Source organism: Anolis sagrei, chromosome 1, assembly GCF_037176765.1.
Source record: "Anolis sagrei isolate rAnoSag1 chromosome 1, rAnoSag1.mat, whole genome shotgun sequence".
In the NCBI taxonomy this organism is placed as follows: Eukaryota; Metazoa; Chordata; class Lepidosauria; order Squamata; family Dactyloidae; genus Anolis; species Anolis sagrei.
Genome location: NC_090021.1, coordinates 275,731,824 through 275,759,732, shown reverse-complemented (window position 1 = coordinate 275,759,732; position 27,909 = coordinate 275,731,824). Strand labels below are relative to the sequence as shown.

The following is a 27,909-nucleotide window of genomic DNA, read 5'->3' as shown; positions in this document are numbered from 1 at the left end:
TGGAACCATGGTAATGAATGTGGAATCATAGAGTTGTAGTTCTGTAGTGCGAAAGAACTCCACTCATTTAGGCCAACACATGTAAAAATAATATTCAGTTACTAGGATGAGTTGACTTGCCATCTGTTGGTTTAGTATGTCCACTTTGCACATGGGATAAGCCAAGGTGACCTAACTATTATTTTCCCATTCTTCCATCTCCCCACCCCAATCTCAGATCCAGAATCCATCCTGGATTGGCAACAATGGTGCTGCCTCCCCTGTGCCTGCCTGTGTTGTGCCCTGTGACTCAGTGCCTTCCTGCATGTCTCCTCATGCTCATCCCCACACAACTGGAGGAGTCTCTGAATTCCTGAGTGTCTCAGGTCCCGGCACCCATGTGGGGCAGACTCACATGGGCAGCCTCTTTGGCAGCGCAGGCATCAGCCCTGGCATCAATGGGTATGAGCTAAATGGTGAACCCGACCGCAAGTCCTCCAGCATTGCAGCCCTGCGGATGAAAGCCAAGGAGCACAGCGCTGCCATCTCATGGGCGACATGACAGGGCTGCAGTCGATGCCCTCAAGACACTTGACAGAGCAAACAGAGGACGGTCAAACCATCGATCCACTCTTGGACTTGAGGCAGCCAGTGCTCCTCCCCAGAGGTCTGAATGCAGCACTTTTAGCTACCATGGGTGTAATTGCATTGAGTATATTGCCATATTGGAGTGTTTTAATTGTTTTGTTCCTTACACAAGAATAGACACATGGAAGGAAACAGAGGGTGTTTCAACCACACCAGACAAATGTGCTTTTTTTGTTTTATTCACATGGCTTGTTTCCCTTTTGGTGACGTCCTCTTAATTGCCCATGGAAAAGACATTCATCCCTCCTACTTTCTCGGACACCAGCGGTGCTTCCAGATAAGGCTTCTATCATGCAATTGCCCTTTTAAAATAACAGAATTAACAGGCACTGTCCAGAAGATGTTTTCTTCCATTTCTAATGCTCTCTGGTTTTTTCCCATTGCTGTCCCCCTCTTTTTTGCTTGATCATTTCATTCACTGATTGATAATGCCTGAGGAGATCAAGTAAACAGGAGTTTTGGTGTCCATTTTGATGGACTATTTAGGGGAGAGGAGCACAACCCCCTTACCTAATCCTAGTGGGGCCTTAACCCCACACTCAACTAATTCCTGGATCTGCAAGATCCCAAAAAGTCCTTTGATTGTGTAGCACTACAAAGTGATTATCTGGACATGCTCCAAATCTTTATCTCTAAAATTTATGACCCCCAGATCACAATTTCTGGTTGATTGGCACTGACATGAATTATAGCCAATCCCATGTATTCAAATGAGACACATAGGTTTATGATGGTCAGCAATAGAAGAATATGGTTGCTATCACTGTAGTTGGTTAGTACCAGAGTGAGTCAGTGTGTGTGTGTGTTGAGTGCAAGGTATGTTGATTCAGCACACAGGATACCAGGCAATGCCACAGTAGAGTTTGCTGCATACTAGAGATTATCTCACACTTTAATGTCCAATTGAACTGAGTAAAAGATGGAGCAGCTGCCCCACCTTTTATTTCTCCCCTTTCCTGAAATCTGTCTTCCCCCAACTTGCTGTAATAAGAACTCCAAGGGTGCCACACAACAAGCAAGGCTTGAGTTAAACAGAAAGGAAAAGCCAAGGCTGTGTTACCTCCTCCATCAACAGAGATTGTAAAGGTCCATGTTGCAGATGGACAGCAGTGGTTTTCTCATCCCATTGGCAAACTAAGGACTAGCACAATGGCAAAATCAAAAATAGCACATTTTGTGGAATCTCCTTGGTACCAATTCCTTGCAATAGCTCTCCTTGCTATCACAACACTAATTCTGGCCAAATCCTATATATACAGTGTATTGGTACAGAATAAATGTACTGCAATGTAGTTAATGCTTGATCCCATAGTTTGTGAAAAGGTATCTTGTGAAAAGGTATTTTTCATTATGCAATACGCATTTAGCACCCAACCAAGTCCAAAATGAAAGAAGAACATGTGCACTTGTGAAATAACTGGCTGCACTATAACTATCCCATGTGTTCCAGTGAGACACATAGGTTTATGATGCAGTTTGGCAATCTCTGAGAAGGTTCAAACACTTGTGGAACTATTTTTATGCTAGCATAGTTCCCCAGCAAAAGTACAGCCATTGATTTAGTCTTGTGGTCAGCTGTAAGAGATATTATCATCAATTACATGCAGCCTAGCCGAAGCTTGAATGAAGAAGAATGCTAAGAGAATGACATGGGCAATGGAAGTGAAAAGAATCCTCCAATTTTCTAGATTTAATCATACATGGGAAGGGGGCTGCTAGTAGGGGTATCTACTTCACACATGCAAGGATACCTGCCTTCCAGTTCACAATTAGCAAAAGATAGTTATATTCTCACAGTGTGGAAGGAGATGGATACAGCAAGAAAGTCAAATAGCAAACACACAGCAAGGTTTCTGCTTTCCAATGAACCCAGAGGAAGAAAACTCAGCAGAGAATATGAAAGGAAACACAAAGAGAAGGAAAAATAGGAAGCGTTCTGTTTCTGACACAGAGGCAGAAGTAGAAGGAGTGGTAGGGGGAGATATTATTCCCCCTCCCTCAGTTTTCAATTTTTAGGAGCACCTGTAGTTCTGATCAATTCTCAGTTAATGTTGTGCTAATAGGAGTGCCTGTGGTATATTGCACAGAAAGACTGCGAATCCTTTCCTACAAGGATAAAAACATGGTTTCTGTTGCTTGCTCGAAGATTGATGCCCATGCACTGTCAAATGCAAGCCTGTGAAAATTGTACAGCCCCATTTTAGAACTGTTCTTGTCATGATGTGCTAGCTGCAGAACATAATAACTTCCCTACCACTCTTATAAAAGTTTAAGCACCTTTAAGCATAATTGATTTCTATGGAAGTCCTCAGCTCAGCATCAAACTGTTTTGTTTGGCTCAAGTTCTAATATGCGAGGTCAAAATCAGGGAAAATACAAAACCTTTCAGTTAAAAGTGCTACCTTCAAAGAAGACATTTGAGTTTCCCCACAAGGAAAGTATAACCACCCTGCATTTATTGTTCTCTCTACATTCATTGTTGGGGGGGAGGAGTGGAGCGTTGTTTGCTCACCCACCTTTAAGTTACAAAATCAATTTTAATTCTCAGGCAGTAGAATCCTAACACATTGCTGAGCTGTAAAATAAAAATTGAAGGTTATCTTGGAGCATGATAGCTAGATTTTTCATGCAGGAAATTGTGTGTGTGTGTATGTGTGTGTGTGTGTCAGTGCCTAACTATGCCTAACTATGTTTTTGTGTTCCTAAGCATGCATATCTAGAAGAATACATTTTGTGTGTACTGACATAAAAGTATGTTTACCATATAAACAGCTAAGTTTGCCATCTCTTGGGCTCAGGAAGGGATTTCTGGTGCCAGCCAGGTATGAGCACTGTCCATACATTCTCTCCAATGTGCTTTCCATATTCACATAGAAGGCACCAAACAGTAGGTTTTTCATGCTTCTGTTAGCTCTCCATGCTAAACTAGTAACCCCTTAAACTATTTTGTGTGCCTGCACCATGCATTTTTAGAAGTGCATTGCTGTATATTCTAATTGTGTTTTAGAATAGCCAAACAGCTGTGCAAATTGTCTGCACGGTGCATGCGGTAGTGTACAGTGGATATATATCCCGAGGGGGTGTTTGAGAAGCACTGGGCAAAATTGTGTTCTAAGTGGACTCTGCAGAAGACTAGACTCTGCCAATGTCTGTTTGTCATTTGCTAAAGTAAGCTAACGAAACCTTGTATTTCAGTGGGTCACTGTCTATTTACGAAGTAAACAACAATGTATTTCAGAATAGGTTTTAGGATGGTTGTGATAGCATTCTGGCCAATGTACAAAGTCCATTAATAAAATCAAGGCATTTTTTATAAAGTCCTTTAAAAGGCAATATTATCCCAAAAATAGAACATTGTGTCCTGAAGAAAATCTTTTGTCAAAACCAACAGCTTTCTGTTAAGCATTCACCCATATTTTCACTTTGTTGTTGTTGTTCATTCGTTCAGTCGTCTCCGACTCTTCGTGACCTCATGGACCAGCCTACGCCAGAGCTCCCTGTCGGCCGTTACCACCCCCAGCTCCCTCAAGGTCAGTCCAGTCACTTCAAGGATGCCATCCATCCATTTTGCCCTTGGTCGGCCCCTCTTCCTTTTGCCTTCCACTTTCCCCAGCATTATTGTCTTCTCTAGGCTTTCCTGTCTCCTCATGATGTGGCCAAAGTACTTCAACTTTGTCTCTAGTATCTTTCCCTCCAGTGAGCAGTCGGGCTTTATTTCCTGGAGGATGGACTGGTTGGATCTTCTCGCAGTCCAAGGCACTCTCAGCACTTTCCTCCAACACCACAGCTCAAAAGCATCGATCTTCCTTCGCTCAGCCTTCCCTAAGGTCCAGCTCTCACATCCGTAGGTGACTACAGGGAATACCATGGCTTTGACTAGGCGGATCTTTGTTGCCAGTCTGATGTCTCTACTCTTCACTATTTTATCGAGACTGGACATTGCTCTCCTCCCAAGAAGGAAGCGTCTTCTGATTTCCTGGCCACAGTCTGCATCTGCAGTAATCTTTGCACCTAGAAATACAAAGTCTGTCATGGCCTCCACGGTTTCTCCCTCTATTTTCCAGTTGTCAATCATTCTTGTTGCCATAATCTTGGTTTTTTTGACGTTTAGCTGCAACCCGGCTTTTGCGCTTTCTTCTTTCACCTTGATTAGAAGGCTCCTCAGCTCCTCCTCGCTTTCGGCCATCAGAGTGGTGTCATCTGCATATCTGAGGTTGTTAATGTTTCTTCCAGCAATTTTCACCCCAGCTTTGCATTCATCCAGCCCCGCACATCGCATGATGTGTTCTGCATACAAGTTAAAAAGGTTGGGTGAGAGGATGCAGCCTTGCCGTACGCCTTTCCCAATCTTGAACCAGTCTGTTGTTCCGTGGTCAGTTCTGACTGTTGCTACTTGGTCCTTGTACAGATTCCTCAGGAGAGAGACAAGGTGGCTTGGTATGCCCATCCCACCAAGAACTTGCCACAATTTATTATGATCCACACAGTCAAAGGCTTTAGAATAGTCAATGAAGCAGAAGTAGATGTTTTTCTGAAACTCCCTGCCTTTCTCCATTATCCAGCGGATATTGGCAATCTGGTCTCTCGTTCCTCTGCCTTTTCTAAACCCAGCTTGAACATCTGGCAACTCTCGCTCCATGTATTGCTGGAGTCTTCCTTGCAGGATCTTGAGCATTACCTTACTGGCATGAGAAATAAGGGCCACTGTACGGAAGTTTGAGCAGTCTTTCGCATTTCCCTTTTTTGGTATGGGGATATAAGTTGATTTTTTCCAGTCTGATGGCCATTCTTGTGTTTTCCATATTTGCTGGCAAATGGCATGCATCACCTTGACAGCATCATCTTTTAAGATTTTAAACAGTTCAGCTGGGATCCCATCATCTCCTGCTGCCTTGTTGTTAGCAATGCTTCTTAAGGCCCATTCAACCTCACTCCTCAGGATGTCTGGTTCTAATTCATTCACCACACCGTCAAAGCTATCCTCGATATTGTTATCCTTCCTATACAGATCTTCTGTATAGTCTCGCCACCTTCTCTTGATCTCTTCAGCTTCTGTTAGGTCCCTGCCATCTTTGTTTCTTATCATACCAATTTTTGCCTGAAATTTACCTCCAATGTTTCTAATTTTCTGGAAGAGGTCTCTTGTCCTTCCTATTCTGTTGTCTTCTTCCACTTCCATGCATTGCTTATTTAAAAATAGTTCCTTATCTCTTCTGGCTAACCTCTGGAATTGCGCATTTAACTGGGCATATCTCCCCTTTTCACTGTTTCCTTTTGCTTTCTTCCTTTCTTGGGCTACTTCCAGTGTCTCAGCAGACAACCATTTTGCCTTCTTGGTTTTCTTTTTCTTTGGAACGTACTTTGTTGCCGCCTCCTGAACAATGTCGCGGACTTCTGTCCATAGTTCTTCTGGGACTCTGTTTACTAAATCTAGTCCTTCAAATCTGTTCTTCACTTCCACTGTATATTCGCTAGGAATGTTAGTGAGATCATATCTAACTGGTCTGTGTATTTTCCCTGATCTCTTTAGTTTTATTCTAAATTGGGCAATAAGAAGTTCGTGATCTGAGCTACAGTCAGCCCCGGGTCTTGTTTTCACCGACTGGATGGATGTCCGCCACCTTTGGCTGCAAAGGATGTAGTCAATCTGATTTCGGTGTTGACCATCTGGTGAGGTCCATGTATAAAGCCGTCTTTTAGGTTGTTGGAAGAGAGTATTCGTTATACACAGCGAGTTTTCCTGGCAAAATTCTATCAGCCTGCGTCCCGCTTCATTTTGTTCTCCCAGACCATGCTTGCCTGTGATCCCAGTTGTCATTTGACTTCCCACCTTGGCATTCCAGTCTCCTGTAATGAAAATAATGTCTCTTTTTGGTGTATTATCCAGTAGGTCCTGCAGATCCTCATAGAACTGATCTACTTCTGCTTCTTCAGCAGCTGTGGTTGGGGCGTATATTTGGATCACTGTGATGTTGAAAGGCTTTCATTGCACTCGAATTGAGATCATTCTGTCATTTTTTGGGTTGTATCCAAGCACCGCTTTAGCGAATTTCTTATTAATTATGAAGGCTACTCCATTTCTTCGATGTTCCTCTTGTCCGCAGTAGTAGATCTGGTGGTCATCTGATGTGAAGTGGCCCATTCCAGTCCATTTCAGTTCGCTGACCCCCAGAATGTCTATCTTTAGTCTTGACATCTCACCAATAACAACATCCAATTTGCCCTGGCTCATAGATCTTACATTCCAGGTTCCTATGGTGTGTTGATCTTTAGAGCATCGGATTCGTCGTTCGCCTCCAGTACCGTCGGCCGCTAGCCTTCCTTTCGGCTTTGAGCTAGCTGCGTCATCACATCTGGGGCTAGTTGAACTTATCCTCTGCTCCTCCCCAGTAGCATTTTGGCCATCTTCCGACCTGGGAGTCCCATCTTCCAATGGCATACCGACATATCTCTGGTTGTACTGGTCCATTTAGTTTTCTTGGCAAGGATACTGGAGTGGTTTGCCATTGCCTTCCCCAGGGATCACGCTTGGTCTGACCTCTCTGCCACAACCGTCCCGTCTTGGGTGGCCCTTCACGGTTTCGCTCATGACATCATTGAGGTGCTCAAGCTCCAGCGCCCCGACAAGGCGGTGATCCTTTGCTGGAGCATATTTTCACTAACAGGTATAAACATATACATATTTTCACTAACATATTTTATACATATTTTCACTAACAGGTATAAATAATGCTCCCCTTCTCCTTTCACATTATTGGCAAGGATGTTGTTAAAAATGCCACAGGAAGAGGATGGAACATTCAAAACATTGGTGCCATCTTGCTAGTAACAGAACAAAGCCCAAGGCTTATCTGAATGTGGCAGAACCCTTGTACACACACAGAGAGGAAGGATAAGGGTGGCCAGCTAGGCTTAAAGGAATTTCCCTGATGTAACCATAGGGGAAAGGAGCAGCTACTTAGGTTGGGCAGAGTTGGCAGCCAATGAGCAAATGGCAAACTGTTGTATATGGCGGTACTGGCTAACTCTTTACACAATGCCAGAAAAAAGTTGCTTTGCTATTATAAAGGTACAGAAGGAGACTGGACACAGTATTTAATTCTATCCCACCCTCAAATACATACATACATCCTAAAGAAAAGCTCTCCAGTGAAGCAGCACAGCTTATGAGCTTGTGCTGTCTTAACATTTCCTAATATTTATGTTGTTCCATAATAACAGTGCAGTAGACTCTCAGTTAATCAGAACTCAAGCAACGTAAACTCAAGGTAAAAAGAACTCAAGGTTTAAAAAGTCCCTAAAATTGCATACTGCATTCACAAAGGAATTTTTATAATACAGTAAAACTGTGTTATATTGTTAAGTTTGCCTTTATTTGTTTCCAATTACTATATTTCAATATTCATATTGTCAATACAGAGTTTATGGCATGGTATGGTATGAGGTATAGTATTATTAAGGCCTGGTTCAAGCAACCAGAAACTACATTTATCTGCTATCTAGTGGATGATGGTTAACTGAGAGACTACAGTATTAGGGCTGTAATGATTTGGACTTTGTCTTATGATCAGCATAGCCTTCCCAGCTTTTACATTTAATATCAATAGTGTATTTCCACTTCTTCCTTCCATAAAATGAATTTCTGACCAGAGTAATACAGAATACGTTCTCTATACTATCACTTTTTGGGCATGGCATCCCTCTATCCTTTTAGGGTGGCGCTGGTATGACTGATCCTTGTCTCAGAGTACACCAGGATTTCACAGTATGTTGTAAAACTCTTTGAAAACAAACAACCACGGAAAAAAGGTAGTTTCCTTGAAATGGTTTGAAAAAATAATCAAGCAGACCCAGTCGCTCAGGACTCTGTTTATTTTGCTGCTTTGATTGACACAGTAAAAAAAGCAAACATGTAGAATTAAAAAAGGAGAAGTCCCAACAGGAACCAGGACAGAGTTAAGCTGAGCAGATGAAAGCTTTTGGATCACTTTCAACTTCATGGATGGTTTTGTGGGGAAGACTAAGTCTAGCCTTTTCCCCCACTACCCTGGTCTTTAACAGCAAGTTTGCGGTAATGTATTGCCCAGCCTTTCTTCCATAGACAATGCTAGGACTTTTATACTACTGATGTTGAAGGACAGTTTTCAATGTATAATAATATATCCGTTTTTGGGTGTGCAGTGTTTGAGAGCAAGTGTGGGAGAAAGATTGCAAAGAAAAGAAAAGCAAACCTCAGTCAATATTATTGTTGTAAAATATTGTAACCTTGTATAAATGCAACATTTTTCCTTTAGCTTTATGTCCTGGGGCAGAATATATTAAGATATAAATTCAAAAAATGTTCAAAAAATAAAACAATGGAGTGCGGGTGGGATGCATAAAAATTGCAGTGTGAGGTTGTGCCATACAATTTTACTGCCTATACAGATATGTATTGCAAATTCATTACATTGTAATATTAAAAAAAAGAACAAACCGCTTTGTGTCTGGTTTTTCTTTTCTTTTTCTCTCTCTTCATTTTGTTGGTTATAGCACTTATCTTTTTTTCCATAGGACCAAAATTACTCAATGCTACAAAAAATTAAATACAGGGAGAATTGCTGGAAAAGAAGCTATGAGCGGATAAAGTTCCCAGAGAACAAGCAGAGGCGAGCCAAATAAATATTAATATTATTGTTCTTATTTGCAATAAACTGTCTCTTCTCTCACCTGAAATCTGTCTTATTTTGTTCCTGATTCATGACAGATGAAATGTGATCAGAGAGGGGCTCCAAAATCTCACGTTAATTGAAGTTGGCAAAAAATACTAACAGTGCCCTTTTGAACTGCTGACACAGAGCAGAATGGATTAAACAAGGCTAGATTAACAACAGGTGGCAGCTTGCAGACCCACTGCCTCTAGAGAGCTTCGGCAACCAAGAAACCGTGGGGGAAACATCCTACAGGCAAAGTGGAAACCAGCTGATGGGTTGCTGAGATAGGCTGCTAGCAGGCCTGACCACAGGAAAGATCCCTTCCCCAAATAGGAAGCCACAATATTAGAGGCAGCCCCATATTATTAAGCCGGATTTGGGGTCTCCATGTAGTTTTGAGGAGACACAAGTGCCTGAAGTAAATAAGAGTACATCTACACTGTAGAAATAATGAAAGTTGTAGTTTTTGAAAGGTCTTTAGCTTTCTCTGCCAAAGAGTGTTGCTGACTCACCAAACTACAAGTCCCAGGATTCCATTGCTTTGAACCATGCTAGTTAAAGTCATGTCAAACTGCATTAATTCTACAGTGTAGACACAGCCTTGGTTTCTCTTTGCCGGGTAACTGTTTGAAAAATGGTATACATAACCAGTCCAGACATTTGCTTCCTTTTATTTATAGGGTCATCATAATTTCAGACCAGCTCTAGTTGTGTATCAATAGTTGTTCCTGAGAAGCATGCTAGAGAAGAGGATGAGGAGCAGTTTAAAAGATATAGAAACCCACCCATTAAAATCCAACATAGTTAAAATAAATATTTAATTACTCAAAAGACTCCCCTCCCCAAATCCAGGCTAGCTGGTCCATGTGCTCCAACTATTCCCATTTGGCAGAGGACAGTCCCAATTAATCTTTTGCCATCCCACGTTTTCAGGTGGCATTTAAACGTACCACTCTCTCACTTCCTCCCACTTTCTCCACTTTGCTCTCATCTTATTTCAGTTGTTGCAAACTGAGTTTAAAGAACAAAAGCAGTTGGTAGTCTGTTAACTCAGTAGGAGGAAGAGGAGGGGAGGGGATGAAACTGTGCCCTTCCCAGTAGGCTCAGGCAAAAGCCTTTTGACCACACTCTGATATCCTGGAATATGCTGGATTAGTGTTTTCTGTATCCAACACTGGGACACCTCCACCAGTATCAAGACATATGTTAAGTCATGTATTGGGTCCTCTCTGCGCAATGACATCAGTTTGGGTGAGTGATAGTTCTGGGGTCCTGCCACCTAGCCTCCTTTGGTTAGAGAGCCGATGGAGTGAATGTAGGGCCTTCTGCTCACTAAGTCTGTGCTCTTCTACTTGTCTATATCACATCCACTTCTAAAAAGAGGTAATTATATAGTTATAGAGCATTCAGTACAAGTGGTTTGTGTTGTATTAGCACCATAGCACAAAGGATGGCAGAATTAAGACAGTTGACCACAAAGACTAAAGAGAAGGCATCTGTCTCTGCAGTATTTTCTGCACATACGTTTAGGCTTTTACAGTTCAAGCTCAGCTTCAAAAGAAGCAAACATCTGGCATTTGGAGCTTGTAGACCCTGAATTTGCTCAGGATCACGTAACAAGTTTTCTGAGACACATTTTCATCACCTTCTGTTCTTATGATAGCTGGTTGAAATTTTAACTAAACTCTGAATTTTATCAGGTCACTGTGCTGATGGACCAAATCAATTCCACTTTTCATTGAAGACCCAGCTGCTGCATTTATCTCTGTGCCTCCCACTTCACTGGTAGCCTGCAGAAGTTGGGACATTTGGGTTTTTTTTAATATGATATGCCTTTAAGCAATTGTTAGACAAATTTTTACTGCTTTTTTATTCTATAGTACTTTAAAAATCCGTTAAGATCTGACAGGTGAATGTAATGAATGCGGGCCTACTCATCTCATATACACACACACACACACACACACACACACACACAACAATGGAATGTATACACTGATGGAAGAACAGAGAAATGCCTGGTGATGGGTTTCACAACAAAGCTCTATGCATGAATGTGGTCTCTTAAGCCAGTGACATAGGTCATGTCCACAACCATGCTATCAATCCATGGTGAACCATTCCAGAGCTACCCAAGTGCAACCTGGGAGTGTTCCCTTTAGGGCATCCTGATAGCCACCGGGACATCACCAAAAGCAATATCACCAGTAGACTTGTGTGCGGAACCATTTTTAGCAGTTTCTTTCAGCCAATCCGGCTTCTTTGGTTTGTTTGGGTGCACAAAATGGCAAGGGATTCCGTAACGGGACCATGTGGCAGCTGATCTTGGCTCCTCCTCCCCTATTCGGCATCACAGTTTAATATTTTTTATTAATCCCAGCAAACAAAAAGAAAATTCTCATTCTCTGAAAACTACTACCACCTAGTTAACTCTCCTCTTGAGTAGAAAGTAGAAACAGCTCTAAGGAAGCATTAAACCCAAAGCAAAAAGGAGATTGGAAGCGTGCCAAAAAAAAAAAGGTTTTTTTTAAAAGAAGCCCAGAGAGGATAATTCCAGGAAGTCATTGCTCTTCCTTACTTGGAAGTGGGAAGCCTCCTTAAAATACCTTTGAAAATTTGTGTGGCATAGTGCAGTCCTTGGAGAGAAAGCGCACACACCTGCCTGCAGTGCCTCTCCTCTAGAGTAGAAACAGCTTTAAGAACTTGCCTCCTTTAAATGCCTTAGAAAGAGTGTGTGGTGTGCAGGCCCAGGAGAGAAAGCATGCGCGCCTGGCTGCAGCTCATCTAGAGTAGAAACAGCTTTAGGAACTTGTCTCCTTAAATACCTTGGAAAGAGTCTGTGCAGTGCTGGGAGAGAAAGCACACACTTCTGCCTGCAGCACCTCTCCTCTAGAGTACACACAGCTTTAAGAACTTGCCTCCTTAAATGCCTTGGAAAGAGTGCATGGCATGCAGGCACAAGAGAGCATGTGCATGTATGCCTGCCTGCAGTGCCTCTCCACTAGGGAGAAACAGCTTTAAGAATTTGCCTCCTTTAATTGCCTTAGAAAGAGTGTGTGATGTGCAGGCCCAGGAGAGAAAGTATGTGTGCCTGCCTGCCGCACCTCTCCTCTAGGGTAGAAACAGCTTTAAGAACTTGGCTCCTTAAATGCCTTAGAAAGAGTGCGTGCAGGACCGGGCGAGAAAGTGCACGCATCTGGCTGCAGCACCTCTTCTCTAGAGTAGAAACAGCTTAAATGCCTAAAATGATGGGAAGGGGAGTCTAGAAAGCCCCTCCCCCCAAATGGGCCAGATAGAAAACGAATCTTTCAGCTCCCCAGAGCAAACACAGATATCTGCCCTCCCAAATTCGGGAGGCTCCCAATAATGAATCAAGGCCCCCACCGAAACCCAGGACACTGAAATGGATCTTGGTTTATCCAGATTGCACAAGTCTAATCACCAGCACGTTTCTGCCAGAGAGCTGCTTGTGGTTGGCAACGTAGCATTGGGTTGGGGATCTGGATAATGGATGTGACCAGATCCAACCTGGTCCAGCCGTCCACACCTACAAAACTCCAGGACCATCCCAGGGCTTCCTGGAATCTCCAGAGTAAATCCTGTTTCCTCTTGAGCTGAATAAATAGCTGGATGCAGTGCTTCTGCTATAAATCCAGCCATGCATCATTTTGATTCCTTAAAGCAGCAGAAAGGTAAGTGCACACTATTTGGCCCTTGTAGACATGGTCACAGACAACTTTATATAGAAGTTTATGTGAGTAAAAACCCTGCTTGGGAGTCATAGCCACAAGTAATTAAACATTCAGAGTTTGGAAAAGTTACTTTTTAAGGACTAAATACCAGTAGGCATGTTGGCTGATGAATATTGGGAATTGCAACCCCAAAAGTAAGGTTTTCAAGTACTTTCGATATGACTTTACACACACTCCCTCAAGTATAGGGGACACATATGGGAAGAGGTTATGTGAAGCCCCCCTGAGATTACAGAAGGTAACATGACAATGGGAGAATCAATAAAAAGTTGGACAGAATAAAAGGAAACCCCAGAGGTTTCTGGGTTATTCATTCACTTCCTGCAGGAGCTGGCCAAGTTGGGACACTGAAGACAGGATGCAAACACTTCAGAAACAGATGTGGAATTATATTTCCACTGAAGAACGAGAGTTGTTTAATGGCCTGAATCCATTTAGGTGTGAAATATCATCTTGGCAAAGTAATGTTTAATATGCTACTAGCTAGATTTTTGTGGGGCTTAGAAAAAATATATTCCTTTTCAAAGATGAGTGGGTTAATCTTTTAATAATAGAGACCAATCATAGCTGCTCCACACATGAGAAAGTGTCAGAAACATCTCTTTATGGCCATATGGAGACCATGTGTCAAGGTGTTGCATTTAATCCAGAACAAATAAGATTTTGTTGGTTTGTATCCTCCACTTTCCACTTACAGCTAAGCATACATCTTTAAACTGAAATCAAGCGATGAAATGCATGCCCTTGGCCTTTTTGTGCCCTCCTAGGCTCTGTATTTCTAAAGATTTTGATTTAGCAGTAGCACAAGTATTTAAAAGGGAAAGTATCACATTGGACACATCTGCACTCTTCACTACAGATGCATTACATCAAAGTAAAATACATTATGTGAAAATCCATAACACGGGTCACAAAAAAGTCTATCTATACACATACACTCTCTCATACTATAGATATGAATATAAACAAGCACACAGTGACATACGCACATACACATTACAATGGCTAGTGTGGCATTCTTCTAATTGCATTCTATGTTGTTGTGTGCCTTCAAGTAATCCAAAGCTGAACCCGAGAGCTAGTGTAATGTGAGTAATGTGAGTATTGGATTAGGAATCACCAAGCGATTTTGGGCAAGTCCACTCTTTCAGCCTCAGATCAAGGTGAACACAAATTTCTTCTTTGCCCTTGCCTCTTCCGATGCTGAGGAAGCATGATTTGCCCAAGCTCACCTACTACATTTTCCAAACTCCTAGTCCAATGTTCAAGCTTCTGAACCACATTGGCACTTGCTTCCCATAGAATAATCAAGAGCAATTCAGACTTATCCATACATAATAGGGAATATCATTGACTTTACACCTTTAGAAACTACAGAGGTATTTGAACACAAACGAGTAAACATAAGCTCATCCTCCTCCATATTGCCTCCACATTTCATTCTAGTTTCCATTCTGCTGATTTGCACTTGAGGAACCAATTTCAGGTGCAGTCCTAAAATAAGGGAGGCTTATTTTATTGATGATGTGGTCTCATTTGAAAACACAGTATGAAAACACAGTATGACACTGGGAACATATCCACAAGGGATATGTTCCCAGTGTCTATAATAATGATCCCCATTGAAGTGAATGACTTTCACTGGAAATTACAATAGAATATTCCTAGGGAGGATATATTTTGCCAGATGTGGGTAGGTGCAGTCCTGCAAGTACATGGATGGTATGGTACAACATTTTATTATGGTCCAAAGACCCTTATTGTACCATAGACATACAAGATATGCAGTTAATGAGATTAACATTCTGCTCTGGTTTGGGTGCCAGAGCAGGCTGCTGCTGGCCCAAGGAGCTCCGTCCACTGCTCGTTGACATAGAACACTTTTCATAGACATTTGATATCTTCCTCTCTTCAGGAAAGTATTTTCTCAGCCACCCTATTATAGATATTAAGAGTGTTGCTGATAAGAACCACTTTGGTACAATATTCACCTATCAACATATGAAACTATGAGATGATTACACCCCAAAAGTGATATAAGGTCCAACCTTTCCTGAACACAAATCATTTCCAGAAACTAACAATACGTCTCTTCAGTTGCACAGGTGTAGCACTATGATTCCAGTTGACTTGCTATGGTTGCGCCCAATGAAATTACAAGCTTTGTAGCAAGAGGAAGCACTACAGCTTTCTGGCTAAGAACTATAGTTCTATAACTGAGCAGTATGAAGTAACTAGATGTGCATTGTAAGTGGAAATACAGAAAGCCAAGCCTAATTATTCAGATACTTCAATATTGCAGGGCCTATCCCTCAAGCAGAAAATAGTAATCTACCACTTTTGTTAATCAAGTGGATAGGTTTTGCATCCCTGCTCATCCTCTAACTCACCCCCTTGAATTCTTTATGCTTTTGTTTATTGCTTATTCAAACTCTAGTAACAGCAGATGTCATAATGTTCTCTAATGTATCAACTGCTATTTATTTACCTACTTACGGATACCTAAATAAGCTTCTTACAGGCAAGGAATGAGTTAAGCATTTCCTTCTTTTCCCCTAGTAAACTGACAATCAAGTCGAAGGAGGATAAAGTCAAGGACATTTGGAGAGGAATTATTGGAACCGACTCCGGAAAATGAAGCTGGCAAACAGGGGGCCTCTCTCCCTTCGGTATCCCTTCCCAGCAATCCTGCTGGAATTTCTGCTGGGAATACCTATCAGGCTTGTGCTGCGTTTCCTCCAGTGGATTAGGCCTCCACCACCGCCATGGCTGCTCCATTTCAACTAATTGTCTCCGATGTTGCCATTCCTTATCCCCTTAATGAGAAACACAACTTTCCTTCACAGCCACCGCCGCAAGAACCTGGCAGGCAAGTGGAGCCCTGAAGATCAGCAGATGCAGGACTGTAAAACAGTGGTTTGTTCTCAACTGAAATTACACAGAAAGGGCAAGTGATTCCAAACAGCTTCAGACCTGAAGTAGGCTGAGAGCAAGCAAGGCTCACACCAGTAATGAACACTGACAGGCTGATGGCTTGGTGCTGGGTTACCTGATGCTTCAGGCGAAGAGTATTTGCCGCGATGGCCAACCATTTTGGTTCAGATGTTTTCCTGTGGGTTTGGTAACACTCAGAAGCCTTCAGTGCCACCCTCAGCAGAACATGACTGGCCCACCTCCTATTTCGAGTGTGATTCAGAACAAAGTGTATGCAGAAAGCCATAAATCTCAACTTGTGGGAAGACTGAACTCCCCAACAGAAAACCCACAAATGCGCCATTGGAAATTTTCCCCCACAACTTCCAAGCTATACAAGGGGGAGGTGGGGGCAATACATTTACAGGGTTTACACAGAGGATTCAGTTTTCACACAGGCCGTAAAATGATTTACGCTTTTATTGCATACATTGGTTGATGGTTTCATGCATATATTTTGGATATTTGTTGCAGTCATTTGGTTTAATCTCATACAATTTCATCTGGACCACAGCTGGAAAGAGAAGAGAAAACTTTTCTCACACAAGATATATTCAAGAGCATAATTACTTCTTCCTCCCATAGACTTCTAATTTATAAATATATCAAAAAATATAGAGATACTCTGCACAATAAGTGTAAAGTGGCAATCAGCTTTATGCTACATGGTGAAGACATGATGTTGCTCTGAGGAACTATTACTTTAACGTGGATGGTTATTGTTTGCTCAAACATGAAAAAAGTTCAGAAGTATCTATTCTTATTATTATTATTAAACTTTATTTATACCCTGCCACCATCTCCCCTCAGGGACTCGGGGCAGCTAACATGAGGCCAAGCCCAACAAATACAGTAAACAAATAAGATACATGTAGCAAATAATTAAAATTAAAATCACAATAAACATTAAAATGAAGTACAACAATAAAACAGTAACATACAAACAATAAAAGGAAATTAGCATAATGGGATATAACACCGGGTCTGAAATAAAATAAGATTAGGGATAAGGAGTTAATCAGAATGGGTTGGGCCAAGGTGTGAAGATAAAAACTGGGGACATAGGACAAGATAGGATAACCTAAGTGATTTAACGGGTGGGAGGTACAGGGGGGACAAGCTATGGGGTTTAATTACTCGATAAGAATGAGGTGAGGTGCATCAAGAGACGAGTATATGCTGGGATGGTCATGATATGGGGGTTATTGTTCATTAATCAAAAGCAAGGTTTTCAAGTAATAAGTATGATATTATGAAGTATGAGTTACAATGGACTACTTTCTTGCGCACCCAAAAGCTATTTCATATTTTTTATCTTTTTCAAAGTGGAAACAAAATGGGCCACAAAGTGGAGTCCACGACATGCAAGTGTGGAGAAGAGCAAACCACAGACCACATATTACAATGCAGTCTGCACAATGGAGGACCTCCTTACAGCAACACCAGAAGCACTCCAAGTGGTCACCTACTGGTCAAAGGACATTTAATATAACGGCAAGTTTCTAAACTTTGTGTTTTTTAAAAATATATTACAAATGTATCCTTGGTTTGTTCCTGATACAATAAATAGATAAATTCTTTTCAAATATTCCAGTTTAAAAATAAGTTACAGCACTCTCCCAATCGCAAATATATTGTCAGAAAAAAGGATTCTGAATCTGTTTTCACAAGAATTTTCTCCTACTACCATTGGAGTTGAATGGGGCCAATGTGATCTGTCCTCCTACAGCTATTTTAGAATTAGGAGAGGCCTGTTTGAAAAACAGAGTGAAATCTCAACAGTTAATCCCAATAAAAGTAATTTATTTTAAGTAAACAAATCCAATTGTAAAAAAGGGTTTCAACACATACGTTAATCCAACTGGTTAGAAATCTCTGCTCTAGCTACTCTACTGCAACTAACAGAATTGTAGCCATTGTGCATTTAGGAGGAAGTACTGTTCCCATGCTCATAACAGAGCAGCGTAAAGAGGCTTTACAAATATGTTATGTACAACGGAAACAGAATGAATTTAGGCTGGCACCTACTTTTCTTCTCAATTGATTTCCCTATCAAAATCTTCCCTGATACATCAAAGGAAATGAGAAAATTGTAATATCAATGGCGAAGAAAAAACCATATATTGAGTCATCCCACTTGTTTTTAGAAATGCTATATATTTTTGTTTTTCAAAGAAAATTAGTTTCACAATCATAGATGCTGATAAATAAGGACAACACTTATATTGGAGAATGGAAACAGTTTTTAAAAGGTTTGGAGTATAAAAGTACAATGAAATGCTTTAGGACACTTATCTGATGTTATTTTTAAAGGGGACGTCCAGTGAGACTTCTTTATATTAGCAAAGAGTATAAAGATTGTGCTCATTCACTTAATTCTTTTGGATTTTAGATGGGTAGAGGTGGATATTTCAAATTAGCTTTCGCTGACAAATCTGGGTTTTTCAGTATTGCAGCCAATTGTAGTTTCTGACAGAAGCTATCTGTCATTTTGTACAGTACTGATTTTCATCCTACAAGCATAAGAAAAACTGCACAACCAAAGTGCCTAAAAAGAAGGTACTGTGGGTGACACTGGAAAAACACATAGACAAGAAAGATGGCATAGTTTTGAAAAGGTAAAACCATCCGGTGAGCAGTGTTGAGGGCAAAGAAACTAGGATAACTTTCAGTGTAGTATGTGGCTGAGCAGAAATACAAACTAATCCTAGATTTGGCTGAGTATATCAGGATTTAAAATAAGAGCAATCACATATTCAGGGCTGTAGAACAATAAAGCGTCCAAATAAAATGTTATGGATGTATGCATGGTTACCACAAGAAATGAAAAGGCATATAGAACGGTAGGATAAGAGTCTATTGACCATAGTGTTACCCTCAAACAACAAAATGTTTGCAACGAAACTTTCATTGATCAAAAATGTAACATTTCATACCAAGAGGACAGAGCTTTCTTGCTCATTCTTTCACATGGGAGAGATTTCAGATGGGTTGCAATGACAAGTGTCACTCAAACCAGATTCTGATACAAGCAGCCTGTATAATTCAAAAGAAAGACTCTGATGTTGTGTCATCTGTTTGCCATGAACTGCCACTTTTTGTAGCCAAAAGTGCAGCAAAGAATGTGATCTAAAGACAGCTTTGGAACAAAACGTGTAATTAAACACTCTTCCATAAAATACGAGACAATTTGCTTTGTAAACATTTCCTGAGCACTTCTAATTGGAACATCCCAACCAACAGCAAGAACACTTTTTACCAGGATGCTTCATGTCGTATTTCCTGTCTCTGGCTTGAGGTCTGCGGTGTTTATCCACTTATCGCATTCAGGCTCAAATGAAGAGAACTATTGAAATTCCTGGTATGCCCCAAATAGTTATATAAAATTAGTGGGAAAATAGCTTCTGACAACAACAGCTGAGTGGCCCTCAAAAAGAGGATTTCCTTAATTCAATTGAAATAGCATAATTCTGGTGCCAAGAGATATGATTCAGCTTATTTAGCAAGAAAACGTTTGATTATTCCATTTAAAAGGCAGAGAAATAAACTCTTAAGAAATAAACATATTTTATTTATAGTTTTGGTGTAAGGTTGTCCTGGCCAAAGGAAAAAAGTGTAGGTCTATACATCTGATGAAGAAGTTTGGATAGCTCAGAATCTTGCGCGTCTCCGTCCACCTCATATGGTGTTGTGCCACTTCAATAATTTTAAGTGAGCTATTCTCAATTCACAATAAACTCTTTTTAGAGGGTGAGATGGTACAGTGGATTTTTAAATGTAAGAGCTTTCCCCTCTCATCATCCCCAGCACATGTTCTTCAAAGCTTTCAAGTTTACTTTACCATCAATCACTTACTTAATGGGTTTTAGTTATCTTGTGGCACTTAATTCTAAACAGGAAACCACAGTAACATTCAGAAGATAAAAAGATTAGAATAGTTTATTTCTATTACCTGTCAGTGTATTGCACACATACCCAATCCAAGTGAATGATGGAAACGCCTTCCCGAAACAGCTTTCAGAATCTGAAGATCATTTTTTGACAAAAGAACTCTGAAGTATAAGCACCACTTCTTTAAATGCTACATGTATGCACTGATCATATTTATCTGAACTGAACATGATTTGACTACAGTAAGGAAATGGGAATGAGACATTAATCTAAGTGTGAAACTTCCACTGCGGCCCTCTTCTCTATGACGATAGAAAACATGAAATGAGCAAGTGTATTCAATAAAAGGAATACTGGAATGATATCTTAATACTACCATAAATTGTATTTTTTGTAATCAGAACATGAATCCAACAAATGCTACAATATCTTTCTTTTCAAACCTCATTGAACAAAAAGGCTGGCAAACCTGTAGTAAAGTCAATGATCATTTTGGCCCTCAAAGGAGGCAAGTAAGTCAACTGTGTGCAGAATAGGTGGATGAGTTCTGTGCAAAAACTGCACAACCAAAGTGCCTAAAAAGAAGGTACTGTGGGTGACACTGGAAAAACACATAGACAAGAAAGATGGCATAGTTTTGAAAAGGTAAAACCATCCGGTGAGCAGTGCTGAGGGCAAAGAAACTAGGATAACTTTCAGTGTAGTATGTGGCTGAGCAGAAATACAAACTAATCCTAGATTTGGCTGAGTCTGAAAAGAAGTTAGTAATGCACTCTTTACCCAGTTTTAAAATGTAAAAGATTTCAGTGATAACCAGCGATTTTAGAAAAGGAATACTTTCTGTTGGATTTAAGAACAGTTTGTGTGTGTTTGTGTGCCTGTCTCTGCATGAATGTAATTTCCATGGAACAAATAGCTGCCTGCCATTTCAGACCCAAGTGGAAAATAGCAGTGGTTGCTTTGAGACTGTACAGAGATTGCTACTTTGCCACGTTTTGAAGAGTCTTGTGCTTGAGTCATACCAGGAATGGAGATTTCTCTCTGTGACTTCTCTGGGTAACACATCCTGGCACATTTCTCTATAACGCGATGCTTTCCTTAGCATCGGTCCTGTTTCTGAATTGGAGCTCAGTGTTGTCCAATTCAATTTTGATAACAGCTATTCTTCACAAGCTTCCAATGTTAGGAAAGCTCTTCAGTTTTTCAGGGAAGTCATCTTTGTACAACACGGGATCAGCCCGGTGCTCCACCACTTTCAAAGGCATAGTCCCAAAGACAGAGGCAAACTTGTTAATGCATTCAGATCTAGGAAAAGAAAGAATGCAGTGATTAGAAACAGAATTGCCTTACTGTATATTTAACATGACGTTGGATGCATCTATGGACTATGCCGGCTCTTTGGCTTAGAAATGGAGATGAGCACCACCCCCCAGAGTCGGACACAACTACACTTAACGTCAAGGGAAACCTTTACCTTTACTACTTGTTAGCTAGCTCACAGTAACTCAGTGTTCACTCAAAGTGTCCTGTCCACAAAAGTTACCAGTGACAGAAGGGAAATTATGTACACAGAAGGAGTTGTCCATAAACTGTGAAGAGTCTGGTGATGTCTTAGAATCCAATGGCATGAATTTTTGCAAGTTATAGCCTACTTTGTCAGAGGGAGCAAAGAGGAGTTGGAGCCTCTCCCAGTACAGGATTTGGCGGAGAAGTGAACTTCTTTGATTGAAGCAGTTAATCAGAGCAAAGAGAAGAGAGATGCTGTCAGCTGCACATGTGCAGAGAGAGGTCAACACTTCCTTGCTCCCTCTCCACCAGAATTCCAGGCATTCTTTAGGCAATGTACATGCTGTAAATGAGGGCGGATTAGCTGCCAACATATCCCTTAAAGAGCCACTGTCAGGTCAAATTTGGCTCAGCACATAGCTTGCAAAAATAAGCATGGAACCAAAGGAATACGGAAATATTTGATAGCCATTGTTTTTTAATTTTAAAATACTCACTAGAGAAAGGGTTTCCCCCCACACTCATAAGATAAACAAGCACTTTCTTGCACTGATTGTTCCTGAAAGCTTAAAGCACAACATTTCTTTACAAACCAAAATCTGAAATGGACTGGTTTATTTTCATTGCCCAAGCTAAGTGAAATAAAGTATTTTTTTTAAAAGCATGTTAGATGCTGACTCTGCCATTTACTCATCCATGAGACACAACAATGGTAGAAATAAGGAATGCAACAGATTTCTTTTAGAAATATAACTGTGAGAACTCTAATGCCTAGAATGTATCTAAGTACATCTTTCTGGATGCTTGGCCCACTATATATGTTAAAAGAGCCAAGGCCTACACATAATGTATTCAACAGACACTGTGTGGTTCCCTATTTCTTCATTCTTTTTTTTTAAAATATATATATTTAAGATACTTATTAAATACTAGAAAATCTATTCCACAGATGCCTGTCAACATTCTTTATGACGTGGACTGATGGTTGCAACATTTTCAGTCTACATATTTTTACCTCAAGTTCCATGTACTCTTCACTTCCTCTGTGTAGCTCACCCTTTCCCTAGCACACTTGAGTAATCCATGCCAGATAGTTGAGACAGTGTCATGATGGAAGACATTTTAAGAAAGGAATGGGATTATGACCAAAACAGTGATAACACTATGAAAAAGTGGCCCATCGGTTGAGGAAACAACAACAGTTGTCAGGAAGGTCATTTAGAGCAAAGCTTCTTAAACTGTGGGTTGTAGCCCAAAATGGCATCACTGTAACTCAGTGGTTCTCAACGTGTGGGTTCCCAGGTGTTTTGGCCTAAACCTCCCAGAAATCCCAGCCAGTTTACCAGCTGTTAGGATTTCTGGGAGTTGAAGGCCAAAACACCTGGGAACCCACAGGTTGAGAACCATTGCTGTAACTTAATGTGATAGTCCCAACAAAATTGGCAACAGTAAAAGTTTCTGAATGTCAGCTAGCGACTATTGTAGACATTTACATGAATCTGATAACAACAACATATTGTTTACAGTGGACTCTGCAGAAAATGCTTCAGATGTACTTCATAAAATGGAAAACCAGTCTGTTTAGCAAACCTTGCAAATGCTTATTTGGGTTTGATGGCTATTTTTCAGTTTGAGAAATACCTCCCTTCAAATTTTGATTCAAAAAAACTAAGTTGGGTTCATAGATTATACTTAATTGAAATAAAAAATACCAGCCATCTGCCATTAAAACTTCAAGATTAATTTTCTTGCAACCTGTGCTGGAAGGGAAGGATTACTACTAAGAGGGAAGAAGGTGTAGGCCCATTTCAGGCACATGGCTGACTCTGCAACCTGGTACCTTTAAAGTTGGAGGTATGTACCCCCAAAACACCCAACTGTGCCCTTCCCCAAATTCAATAGAAAAAAGGAGAGTCAACAGTGTATATTATGCTACTTCAGGCTGCAAACAAACCATTCAGTGTGCCGTGAAAAACACTGACTGCATGAGTTGCAGTATCAAATATTCAGTCAATATTTAATTCTTTATGTAAAAATAAACAAGCACGTCCATCTCAATTGTATATAATTTGTTTTCATTTTTAATACATGGTAAAATTATATGTATACCAAATAATTATTTTAAAATACAGTTATTCATGATTTATTATAGAAAAATGTTTGATTTGCACACCTATTTTACACATCTGTATACCTGAGGTCATACAAAAAATTTCTCAGACAAAAAGGAGTCACAGATCAAAATAGAGAACTATACAACACTTGAGTGTTCCATTTGCTAAGGCTGCAAGGACCCTTTTCAGTTCTTTAGATTAGGGAAACTCAGAGTCTATACGCATGCAAGGTTTAATCAGCAAACATAAGAAAGCAGTTTCCAAACATAACCAATCCTACTTCTACCTCTGCAAAATGAAAAAAATATATAGCAAGAGTGCCATAACATCAGCATGTTAGTTCTTTAATATCCTGTGTGAAATGAACTTCAACTTGATCTCCTCCTTGGGGAGGGTAGGTATCTGCATGACAAAAGCTATTGATATAAATGGTAATGTGGCATCCTGTAAACCAAGTGGATATTAAAGCCAAATGTGCTTTCTATCCTTTAGGCATGGCACATCTGGATCAAAGATGAAGCATCAACACAAGCTGACAAAAGAAATATTGCCTGCACACTACCAAAGACAGAATGGGTATGTTCACCTACCTTCTCCACCCCACCCCCCAACACACACACACACACACACAGAAGTTGATTCTCATCACCATCTCCATTTATATTTATTGGAGAAGTGGTGCCAACAAAGTGTAGTTTTAGAATCTTTCAGATTGGAAAAACTAGACACAAGATCTAAATGAGGAACAACCAAGATCGGTTCTGCCCTTTGATATTCTGATGTAAAGATATTAATGTCAAAATGAAGAATATTCAGAGAGTAATTCTCAACCCAAATTCAGCATGGACTTATTTATGATTGCCATACAGGAGAAGCTCCTGCCGTTTCCTATTTTTCAAAATTGAAACAAGTTGCAGCCTAATAAGAATATGGAAGGTGGGGGTTCGGGGGGGAAGGGAAGCTTCATTTATTTCTAAGGCTCATGATGTAGTGTCTGAGATCCTTGTTCAAGAAATACGATAAGATTTATTTCACATTTAAAGTTTGCAAGGTATCCACCACATCCCTTAGGAAACTATTCTATAGCATAAGATGACAAGATTAAGCACTGTTTCCTGATGGCTTTTCCTGAATTTAATCCCCTTATATCACATTATGTATCCTTATGCCCCTCTAAATAGCTTATCGCCATGCTTGCTGTTTACACATTTAAATACTTGGACGCTTATACTTATTTAGTTATTTCTTATCCAGGCTATATATACTTGACTTAATCTCATCTCATAAATCAAGCTTTCCTACAGCCTATGACAGTATCCGTTCCTGCAGTGATGTCTAACCTCTCAGTTAAACTTGGACTTGGAAAGAACATAATAAAGTGAAAACAAAATTCTCATTATATGATTGCAGGAAAGAAAGAGCACATACATATAGTAATAGTATTCTTCAAGCAGTGACCAACAGGACATTAGGCCTACATAAAACTAGAGAACTTTGAAATATGCTAAAATGTCTATACATAATGCAATTTGTTTTTAGACACATGTAGTATTAGTATTCTCCAACAGCCTTTGTAGCACAGTAAGCATCACTGAAACTTATTCCTGAAAGGAGTATTATAAGTTTTCAACGGTTAACCACAAAACACATATAGGAGAAATGGAAAGGGGCATTCTATCTTAATAGCTACTAGCAATATTTAATTTTTAGATAAATGCTTTCATAATAAAATTGATTATTGATTTATATACCTACACACTGCTATTTTAATCATCAGAGATCAGCTAATTATTTCTCCACTTTATTCCTGGTCTTCCAATGTATTCTTGATTTTATTTCTTCACTCAAATAAGACAATTCACTTTAATTTATTTGAAATAATGATTGCATGCACTTTTTATCATGTCAGAAACGATTTGAGAAACTGCAAGTTGCTTCTGGTGTGAGAGAATTGGCTATCTGCAGAGATGTTGCTCAGGGGATGCCCATCATGTGAGAGGCTTCTCTCATGTCCCCACATGGGAAGCAGGAGCTGACAGATGAGTGCTCACCCCGTCACAAAGCACAAGAGTTTAACTCATCTCACCACCACGACATGCACTACTGCTATACACCCATACTGTGGATGTGATCACCACATGAACAATTTACAAAAACAGAGCTATAGAGTTTGAGATTTTCAACTGATGTCATGACCAACTCCTGTTTCATGTTAAAACCTCTGTGGTGGATTAGATTTACATAACAGTACTTCCAAAATTAAGCACTGCCAGAGGGTGGCCCTCAATTACTGTATGGTCCTAAAGCTTTTCTGCAATCCTTGTTCCCCAGCCCCAAAGGTTACCACAAAGTGGGGTTAAATGACAATTTACCATTTAAAATGTCTGCTCCCCAATCTACTGTTTAAAATTAAAAATACCCATTTCAAAAAAACCAGAATTAGGCTTCAAGTAACTACTGGTTTATTTCAGGGTGAGGAGAGCAGGCAGAAGTCCTTGCAGCTCCTCAAGAGCCCGAGGGGCATAAAATTGGCTCTTTATTTATTTATTTACAACATTTATATGCTGCCCTTATCACCCCGAAGGGCTTTCAAGATATATATAGATACAATATATTATACTATTAGCATAGTACAATATCAGTATTATATATTACTGTATTGTACTATACCATTATATTGTAATATTATTAGTAATACAGGGTTAGTCAAAATGAATAGGCCAATAAGAAAATTAATTGTAGCCGAATTGGCCTATTCATTTTGACTAACCCTGTATTACATGTAATATAAAATAAAGCAGCGATAGGAAACTTTGCCAGGCCAATTAGATTTGATGCAGATGACCAAGATGGTTTTAAACAGTATATTTTAATATTGAAACAAATGTTTTGAATGTTTATGTATGCATCTAATGAATTCTTGTCTCGGCACTGAATGTTTGCCGTATATATGCTATGCTCCACCTTTAGTCCACTTCGGGGTGAGAAGGGCAGAATATAAATGTTTCAAATAAATAAATAAATAAAAATAACAATATTGTATCGTTATTAGTATTATATTTTATTACTATATATATATATATATATATATATATATATTGCCATCCCCTGCCACACGTTGCTGTGGCCCACATGGGGGTTCTGTGTGGGAGGTTTGGCCCAATTCTATTGTTGGTGGGGTTCAGAATGCTCTGTGATTGTAGGTGAACTATAAATCCCAGTAACTACAACTCCCAAATGTCAAGGTCTATTTCCCCCAAATGCCATCTGTGTTCATATTTGGGCGTATTGAGTGCTTGTGCCAAGTTTGGTCCAGATCCATCATTGTTTAAGTCCACAGTGCTCTCTGGATGCAGGTGAACTACAATTCCCAAACTCAAGGTCAATGCCCACCAAACCCTTCTAGTGTTTTCTGTTGCTCATGGGAGTTCTGTGTGCCAAGTTTGGTTCAATTCCATCGTTGCTGGCGTTCAGAATGCTCTTTGATTGCAGGTGAACTATAAATCACAGCAACTACAACTACCAAATGACAACATCATAATTTTTTGAGTGATGGTCACTCCTTGTGTTGTGAGACGTTTTGTTGCCAAATTTGGTGTGATTTCGTTCATTGGTTCTTTTGTTTTTAAGGTACTCATTATGCACAGAGCATATATATATATATATATATATATATATATATAAATATAAAAATCCGTGTGTGTGTGTGTGTGTATAAATCCTTGGACCTGTTATCATTGTAAATACAGTGAATTATTATTATTATTATTATTATTATTATTATTATTATTATTGTATCCCACTACTATCTCCCTAACGGGACTCAGCACAGGGTGCCTAAAAATAGAAGATAAAATGAAAACAATTTAAAAATACTATTACATAGAACATATAGGCATATAAAACAAAAATTAACACTCAATTAAAAACACTGCATATTGGCCAATGGCTGTAAGCTACTATAAACGTGGCCAGGCTGTAAACGATCGAACAGGGAGTGGGATAAGTGCAAAGCTGTAACCATGGGAAGAGGGCATGGGATAAAGCGCAAGGCTACATAACAATTGTGTAGGTCAACTAGAAATTAGGCGTTCTCAAAAGCTTGTTTATTCTAATTAAATATAAACTGAAGAGGAAATAGTGGGAACGGCAAAAGGAGAAGAACTCACCTTTCTACCATGTGTGTCTGGTCTAGAGATAGCCCATCAATGGCTGTACATTCTGGACATTTGAATTTCTTTCTGGGGGTCACCTGATCAATGTCAATACGACAACAACATGGTTAATAATGCAGACATTAATCCCCTTGCTCAGATGAGCAGCCCCTTGCACATATTTGACATGTAAGTCAAA

The 27,909-nt window shown here is 40.0% G+C and overlaps 2 protein-coding genes across 3 annotated transcripts in view; one reads left to right on the top strand and one right to left on the bottom strand.

Annotated features, from left to right (window-relative positions):
• Nucleotides 1–3,300, top strand: part of ALX4 (ALX homeobox 4) — a 103,005-nt gene extending 99,705 nt beyond the window's left edge. Inside the window, exon 4 of the mRNA XM_060764384.2 lies at nt 218–3,300. Within this exon, the coding sequence (XP_060620367.2) occupies nt 218–541 (324 nt within the window). The 3' untranslated portion in view covers nt 542–3,300. The remainder of the gene's footprint in view (nt 1–217) is intronic.
• Nucleotides 3,301–19,595: 16,295 nt separating this feature from the next.
• Nucleotides 19,596–27,909, bottom strand: part of EXT2 (exostosin glycosyltransferase 2) — a 94,036-nt gene continuing 85,722 nt past the window's right edge. For both annotated transcript variants that reach the window (XM_060764396.2, XM_060764404.2), the window contains exons 13-14: nt 27,726–27,808; nt 19,596–21,241 (exon numbers count right to left, since the gene is read on the bottom strand). In XM_060764396.2, coding sequence (XP_060620379.2) covers nt 21,103–21,241; nt 27,726–27,808 — 222 coding nt within the window. In that variant the 3' untranslated portion in view covers nt 19,596–21,102. The remainder of the gene's footprint in view (nt 21,242–27,725; nt 27,809–27,909) is intronic.